General features: G+C 41.7%; 2 protein-coding genes across 2 annotated transcripts; one reads left to right on the plus strand and one right to left on the minus strand.

Annotated features, from left to right (window-relative positions):
• The first annotated feature begins 3 nt into the window (after positions 1-3).
• Positions 4-2,645, plus strand: Atu (Another transcription unit). Its single transcript, XM_065222099.1, has 3 exons — positions 4-167; positions 232-692; positions 760-2,645. Exons 1-3 carry the CDS (start codon positions 137-139, stop codon positions 2,572-2,574), a joined length of 2,307 nt encoding a protein of 768 aa, XP_065078171.1. The 5' UTR covers positions 4-136; the 3' UTR covers positions 2,575-2,645.
• LOC135701334 (synaptic plasticity regulator PANTS) lies at positions 2,592-3,262 on the minus strand. Its single transcript, XM_065222100.1, has 2 exons — positions 3,119-3,262; positions 2,592-3,060 (listed from the first exon to the last, which is right to left on the minus strand). Exons 1-2 carry the CDS (start codon positions 3,194-3,196, stop codon positions 2,662-2,664), a joined length of 477 nt encoding a protein of 158 aa, XP_065078172.1. The 5' UTR covers positions 3,197-3,262; the 3' UTR covers positions 2,592-2,661.
• Between the last annotated feature and the right edge of the window lie 4,989 nt (positions 3,263-8,251).

Genomic DNA, 8,251 nt, shown 5'->3' on the forward strand with positions numbered 1-8,251 from the left:
TTAGACAAAATTTGACAGAACTGTGTGTGCAAGCTACGCGTTGAGGAAATAGTTAATAAAATCTTGATTTTTACGATAAAATCGTATATTTTCGCTAAAATCGTCCTTTAAAAAGCTGTTCAAGCTATCCACCGATATGGGACGAAAACGGGATAGTGAAGGATCCGGTAAGTATCACAAAACTGATGATTTTTTCCCCTGTTTACACTAATGCGTCGTTTCGCACCGCAGGTTCTGATTCCGACTCGAGTCGTGGCAGTCGCAGCCGTAGCGGCACACCACAAGTCGCTCCCACTCCGGGTCACTCGCTGGAGCATCACGATTCCCGATCCAACTCTCCGGCAAATCGGTCTCGCTCCGGTACTCCACAAAATCGCAGCCGTTCGAACTCGGCCGGCTCTCACCGGTCTCGTTCCGGATCCCGTCATTCAGGCAAATCTCGTTCCGGTTCCCGTTCTCGTTCTCAGTCACCGGCCGGTTCTCAAAGGTCCCGTTCAGACTCACCCCGATCCCGTTCGGGATCCAGAAGCCCACCCGGGTCACAACACTCCAAAAGATCTCGTTCGCGATCGCAAGCATCGCCGACTGGCAGTGCCAAATCACGTTCCCGCAGTGGATCTCCGGCGAACAGATCTCAAAGCGGAAGTCCCGCTAGATCCAGAAGTGGATCGCGATCTAGGTCAGGTTCTCCGGTAAGTGAATACCCGAATTTTATTATAAAAATGTCTATTCTAAAATAGGAAATGCTATTCCATACAGGCCAAATCCCAATCAAGCCGTAGATCACGATCGCGGTCGCGCAAATCCGGATCGCGTTCACCGTCGCCTGTGAAGTCAGCACGGTCTAAATCTGGATCCCGTTCGCCGTCCCCATCGAAATCAGCACGGTCCAAGTCTGGATCCCGTTCGCCGTCACCTGCGAAGTCGGCACGGTCCAAGTCTGGATCCCGTTCACCGTCGCCAACGAAATCGGCGCGGTCCAAGTCTAGATCCCGTTCGCCATCACCACTGAAATCGGCACGATCCAAGTCTGGATCGCGTTCTCCGTCGCCAGTAAAATCGGCACGGTCCAAGTCTGGATCGCGGTCTCCATCGAGAAGTGGACGTAGTCGTTCAGGTTCGGTTGATTCCGACGTGGGAGATAAACGGAAGCGAGCCGTTATATCCAGTGATTCCGGATCGGACGCCGAGAAGGTGCAAATAAAAAAGAAGAATAAACTTATTGATTCCGACTCGGATGAGGCTTCCGATAGAGAGGAACCAGCCAAGGGAAAGGACAACGTTACAGCGGATGCACTTTTCGGTGATGCTGATGATATCAGCTCAGACGAGGCTTCGGAACGGGAGCGGGACGAACTGGATGAGTTGGAAGATGCACAGAAAAAGGAAAGCGATCGGGAACGCTCCAGAAGCCGTGGTCGATCACGATCGAGATCCCGATCCAGATCGAGGAGCCGAGGAAGCGATCGAAGGTCTTCGGATGATGAAAGAAAACAAGGATTGGCAAGGTTCGATGAACCAAAAGAACCGGAACCAGAGCCGGAACCAATTCCTGAGACACGTATCGATGTTGAAATTCCGAGAATCGTCACAGATGTCGGCCGGGACTTGCATTTCGTCAAGCTTCCTAATTTTCTTTCGGTCGAAACGCGTCCATTCGACACTGAAACATACGAAGACGAAATTGACGAAGAAGAAACCCTAGATGAGGAAGGTAGACAACGTTTGAAGCTGAAGGTTGGTAATACCATCCGATGGCGCAACAATATAGACGACGACGGAAGCGGCGTTCGAGAAACCAACGCTCGTTTAGTTCGATGGTCTGATGGCAGCATGAGCCTTCATCTAGGTTCTGAAATTTTCGACGTCCACAAGCAGCCACTACAAGGCGACCACAACCATCTCTTCATCCGTCAGGGTACCGGTCTTCAAGGTCAATCCGTGTTCAGAACCAAACTCACCTTCCGACCACACTCGACGGAATCGTTCACTCACAAGAAGATGACCATGTCACTTGCCGATCGCTCGACTAAAACATCCGGCATTAAAATTCTCACCCAAGTCGGATTCGATCCGGACGCAAACCGCAAAGAGAACATCAAGAAGGAAGAGGAAAAACTTCGAATGGCCATGCGAGCCAAACCCACAGCGAGCAAATCCAGCAGCCGCAAACGAGACTCCGGCGCCAATCAGAACAATCCTTATCAACAAGACGAAGGTTCGGACGATGAAGGTGGAATCTCCATTGCAGCCATCAAGAACAAGTACAAGGACGATCGATCGAAACCCAAGCAGGGAGCAGCGATCTACTCTTCCGACGAAGATGGTTCAGATATGGATATGGGTCGCAAGAAGAAGAATGTCGACAAGAAGAGAGTTCTTAAGGCACTGGGTGACTCGGATGATAGCGATGATGATTCCGCGCATTCCGGTTCCGGTTCGGGATCAGGCTCTGGCTCTGAGCAAGGATCTGGTTCAGGATCAGAAGCTGGTTCCGGAAGTGAAAAAAGCGTCGGTGAGAAATCTGGTGGTGGTGTTGCTGTTGGCGTTATTGAAGATGAAAGTGACGAATAATTATTATTTTAAATTACTTAATCTTGTATTAAATGTATAATGTGCTAAGAACTCAATAAAACTAAACTTAAACGACAATATGCTTCTTTACATGATGACGCACATCGTTCGACCATCCTCTTTGGATGGTTCCACCTCTCCACGCATCTCCCTTGCCTTAAGCTCCAAATAGGAATTTTCGTACTCCTTTTGCAGCTTTTCCGGCAAGGGCTTCGCCCAATCTTCCGGAGCTTTGCTACGCTTTGCCCACACATCGTTTCCATAGTGTGCCTTAAGTCTCTCGGTTCTTCTTATTTTTTCACTTTCAATCAGCTCCAGAGCGCTCTTCGTGTTATGAGGATTTCGCTCGAATTTCACACAATTGTCGAAATCTCGCTTCCACTGGTTGCAATCGATGCTGTCCCCATGGATGAAGTACTGGTGGAACCGTGCTCGAATGCCGGTGCAATCATCGTACTCCTCGTTGTAAAGGTAACACGGTCGGATCTAAAAATACCTTATTTGCATATTGTTTCAATAATGTTACATCCAAACCAAAACTTACCGACCACAAATTTTTGAACACTTCCTCCTCTTCGGGAGTTTTCGGTTGGGGAGGGATATCTTTCAGCTGGGGAGGCATTTTTCGTTTGTTAAATTGCAGTGCAGATTGGATTGCAGTGACTTTTGCCGGAATTATGTAAATATGATAAACATGAACGATGAGCGATAGATGGCTGAGAGAAATGTCAAAATGGAAACGCTTTCTGGGCTAACCTGGCGCTTACAAGGTGTATACACTGAAACAAATTGGAATGTATGATTAAAATACACAGACCATACACTGATACAAAATCCATTGGCAAAAATACTATATTGCTGGTTTAAATTAAATACCTCCACCAATAGATTTGTGCAGAAAACAATTTCATTTAATTTTACTATTATTTCTATCAAAATTACTATGCATTTTGAGCAAGCATAGTAGTTTCGTCAGAATCATAGTAAATTGTTTTACATTCGTAGTCAACTATACTGAATTCATAGTAGATTTAACAGTAATAAGCGCGGTTATATTGATAATAAGTGTTTTCTGCAAAATAGTATTTCTAACTATGATCCTTGTTTCAGTGTATAATTCTCGCGTCACTTTTCAATAGGCGATCTTAAAATGTGTGTTCGCGACGCGAAGACTTTGAAAAACTTTGTTCAGCACTTATTGAACAAATGAACGCGAAGGATAGACGTTCGCGGCGAACGGTTTTTAATGGTGCGCTCAATCCGTCAGGATTGCTTAGACACAACTTTCAATTCTCAATTATATTAAAGTTCTTTTAAACTTATAGGATAGTTGCTCTACCAAAGTGAGAGCTTATTCCTATATCTGAATAATTAGAAACTTTAACAAACTGAAAAAAGTATCTTAGCATCAAGATCAACCTTCAATTCAACTCAAAGGCTAAGACCTCACTAAAACGTAGGCTTGTGCTTCTTCGACGAATGAATTGAAACGATACCTGATGAAAACACTTACGAAAGGGATTGTTCGGACTTCACAAATGGACCGATTGAGCCTTACCAACGAACTAACTTTATTTAACAATTCATTTTCCTTATATAGCTAATCTTAAACCTAAAAAGTTTAACAGGTAAAATCTAATGGGTGATCTAGTCCTTCGTATAATGTGTCGTAGGTAAATTCCTTGCTATCTTTTTCTATGGCACATTTCCATCTTCTGGGGTTTTTCCAACAATCTTTATTTACGACACATTTCCTTCTTCTAAGCAGGTAATCACTTCATTCTTTAAAAGTTACCAGGTAATGCGCATAGAGAAATATTTATTGCTTGCGCTTTTGTTGCCTGCGCCTAGCTGGTGATATGTTTATTATTTTTATTTCAAAGAGAGGTGAAAACAATAATCATTATTTTGAATAGAACTAATTAATTCGTCGCGTTCCCAACATTCCGGCCTCCGTAAATTCAATTAATTTACTCATTTATTAGCGACGATAGTTTCTTCTAATCATAAATCATAAATGCCCTTTATTCTCTACAAATCGTGATTTTCAATTTCTTTTTGAACTGTATGTGATATTAATTTTATTTATTTATTTATTTTATAATTAAAAAATAAAGTATGTTTATGTTCAGCTTCCTTTGCAGTTACCACATCCTCGTTTTTGTCTTCTTCATTTGTTTGGTATTCGTGGGTAAATTGGTCCTCGATACGGAGAATCCGTATTAGCTTCATCTTCTGATGGTGCAGTCGTCTTGGAGAAAACGGTTGGCTCGTTTATCATCTTGTCATCATATTCTCTAGTCGTTGTCTTCTGAATATTCCTGAGCGTGTTCCGGTGGGTTAAAAATGATGTCATTGAATCCCAGAATGATGCTATTAACTGCCATCCGAAACCGTAGATGTCGTAGAGAATTCTTCCATGCATTACCGTGTCAATGATGAATTTTATGCTCCGTCCAATTACGTAGAGTCCAATCGCTGTTGAAGTCAAGTTTCCTAGCCATGTTGACCATGAAATTAATTTACTCCAATATTTATTGATGACGGTGTCAATAATTTTTTCCGATACTAATGCGTCGAAGTAAAAGCCTTGCCGACTTGGGTTATGTCCGGTCAATATCTTGTGAACAATATTGGATGCAATTCGCCGATCTCCTTGGTCATATATCATGCTACGCATTTTTTGCAAACTGTCGTTGTCATATACACCGCTTTCCATCAGATTAGGTAACGGTGTGTAAGTCCATTTCGTTATTAAATCCGTTGTAATTTTTTGAGGTGGAATTGCTTCTCTTATTCTACCATCAATGGTAAACTATCTTCCGCCGAATTGAAACTTTGCTGGAAGCAATGGTGTACATTCGATTTCCGTACCTCTGATCTGTAATGTACGTGTGACCGGTGTCAAAAACATCGTTACATTTCCATGTTTGACCGGTAGCTCTTGATAGCATCTATCCATAGCAAAGGGCTTCACGTAGACTGGCTTGCATTCTAACACGTGCAGCACTTCACCTGCTACTACTGCTGTAAATCCAGATCTTCTCATTAGGCTGGTTACGAATTCTGTTGGATTTAAACGAGCTAGTGTTAACTTTGTCTCTAACAATGCTTTGTCTAATTTGCACATTTCTGTCATTACTGTGGTATACACGTCGTTTAATTGCTGCCCAATGTAATTTTCAACTAATGTAATCTTTGAGTTGAAATATGTGAAAAGATCATGGTTCTTTGCGTTTGATGCTCTCCGATGAAAGGGTGATTTGAATTCGACCGATTCCAAAATAAATATCCTGGGATGATCAGTACTATAACCAGTGTAACCACAGATTTTTGTACTTCCTTTTGTTTTTATGGAGAATAAATGCGAATCCGATATCGATGTATACACAATTTGTTGATCTTTTCTGTCGGAATCCATGTTAATAGTTTTGTTGACATGACCTTCATAGATAACTTCGAAATCTGATTCTTCGCATTTTTTGTTTAAACTTATATCCCAAGTGGAATATCCGTCTTCAGAATCTAAACACTTCCCATGCGAATATGGACACACTATTCCATGTCGTAGAAGTATTTGGTCATTCTCGTTGTCTACTGTGGCTTCGTAGTTGTATAGAGCGATCTCATATTCAAAGTAAACTAACGCATTTGTCCATGTGTACTCAGGAGTTTTGTATTCTCCACCGCTGCATGAACTGCCCCATAAACTTCCTACGACCAATGTTTTGCCTCTAGTGGTAGTATTTCTCTTCAGTTCATCTATTCTGCTGTTATGAGTTAGTGTTACAGATCCCGTTAGATGTGTGTTTCTGCACTCCTCCGCAGTGAATTCCTTTACCACATAGGAATATCCACGTTCGTAGTCTGAGGTGTGTGAATGCATTCCACAATGCAGGATGGATCTCTTGATGATTACTTTACATTGATATACTATTGTAGTACTCATTGTGTTGCGCTGCAATACTTGGATTGGCATTTCGATGCTTGATAAATTCTTTAATGATGGTAAACAGGATGACACGTCCGTGAGCGAATAGCTAGTCATATTTATCTCAGGACTCGCACAATCATACGCAATCAATCCGTGAGTTTGTAATCCGAGTGCACAGCATAAGCACCATAAAAACATCATTATTGCGATATGCCAATATGTTGCTCTTATTATACATGGTTTTTTAGATCGTGAAGGCTTCATTGCGGATATTGTGTCCCTTATCTCTTTGACCTTATCGATGTCGATTTTTTGACGTTTTCCCCACGAATCGAAATTGATCTTAGCTTTTGATACAATCGGTAGGTCCTCCTGTTCGCTTGGAATATTTTTTTCAGGGTTAATTATAATCTCCTTACTAAACGGATTGTAATGCCGTTTTGATCCTTTTGGTTGCCGTTGTTGTCTAAATCCTTCTTCACGATGGTGATTTACTTGATGTTCTTCTGTTAACTGACTTGTGTTGTTCTTTTTTATGACTTCTCCTTTTACATCCAGTACAGCTACCTTTACTGATGGTCTTTTATATACACCTTTTGCCGTTTGAATGTCCACGGAACGGACTTGGCCGTCTGATGCTGTATGCGTTTTAATGACTCGTCCCTTAAGCCACTGGTAATGAGGTGTATTATTATCCGTTATCAGCACGATGTCACCTTCCTTTATTGGTTCTGCCTTGCTAGTCCATTTTTGTCGTTTTATTATGGTTGGTAGGTACTCTTTCCTCCATCTATCCCAAAAATGTCGTGCATAGTGTTGTACTAATCTCCATTTATCTCGAGACAGCTCTCCTGCCGATGGATCATACGGTGGTGAGTATTCACCTGCTCTACCAATAAGAAAGTGAAATGGCGTTAGCACTTCTTCTTCAATATTCTCAATAGGTATGTGAGTAAGAGGACGTGAATTGAGTATGAATTCAGCTTGAATTAATGCCGATCTTAGTACTTCTAGCTGTAGTTTTCGATTTTTACATGCTTGAAACATTTCATAAAGACAATTCTTTATTATTTGTATGAGACGTTCCCATACACCTCCGAAATGTGATGCTGCTGGTGGATTGAATGACCAAGATATTTCCATAGCGGCTGCTTCACCTCTGCTCATTTTGTTGTTTATTTCTATTACGAGTGAATTTAATTCCTTTTCTGCTCCTACAAAATTTGTGCCGTTATCACTATAAATATGAGTGATTTTTCCTCTCCTATTCTGGAAATTTCGTAAGCACATGATGAATGCATCAGTATCCAGCCGATCAGCTAACTCAATATGCGTAGCACGTGTCGTTAAACAGGTAAATATTACTCCCCATCTTTTTTCAATGGAACGCTTAACTATCACTTCGATAGGTCCAAAATAATCCACACCAGTGTGTGAAAATGGGTGAGCATAAATATTTAGACGACATTCTGGCAAGGCTGCCATTTGAGGAGGAATTGGTGTTGCTTTTCTATTTTTACACTGTTGGCAATTGGCTTTTACATTGTTTAATACCACTCTGGATCTTAAAATCCAATATTTTTGATGTACTGCTCCCAACACGACGTTATTTCCTTGATGAAGGTATTTTTCATGATACATCATCATGATTAATCTTGTAACATGATTTTTGTTAGACAAGATTACTGGTTGCCTTACTGATAATGGAACTATCTTGGTATTTTGTAATCGACTGCGTGATAC

Source organism: Ochlerotatus camptorhynchus, unplaced genomic scaffold, assembly GCF_037179485.1.
Source record: "Ochlerotatus camptorhynchus isolate MF236.1 unplaced genomic scaffold, CSIRO-AGI_Acam_v1.1 ptg000157l, whole genome shotgun sequence".
Classification (NCBI taxonomy): Eukaryota; Metazoa; Arthropoda; class Insecta; order Diptera; family Culicidae; genus Ochlerotatus; species Ochlerotatus camptorhynchus.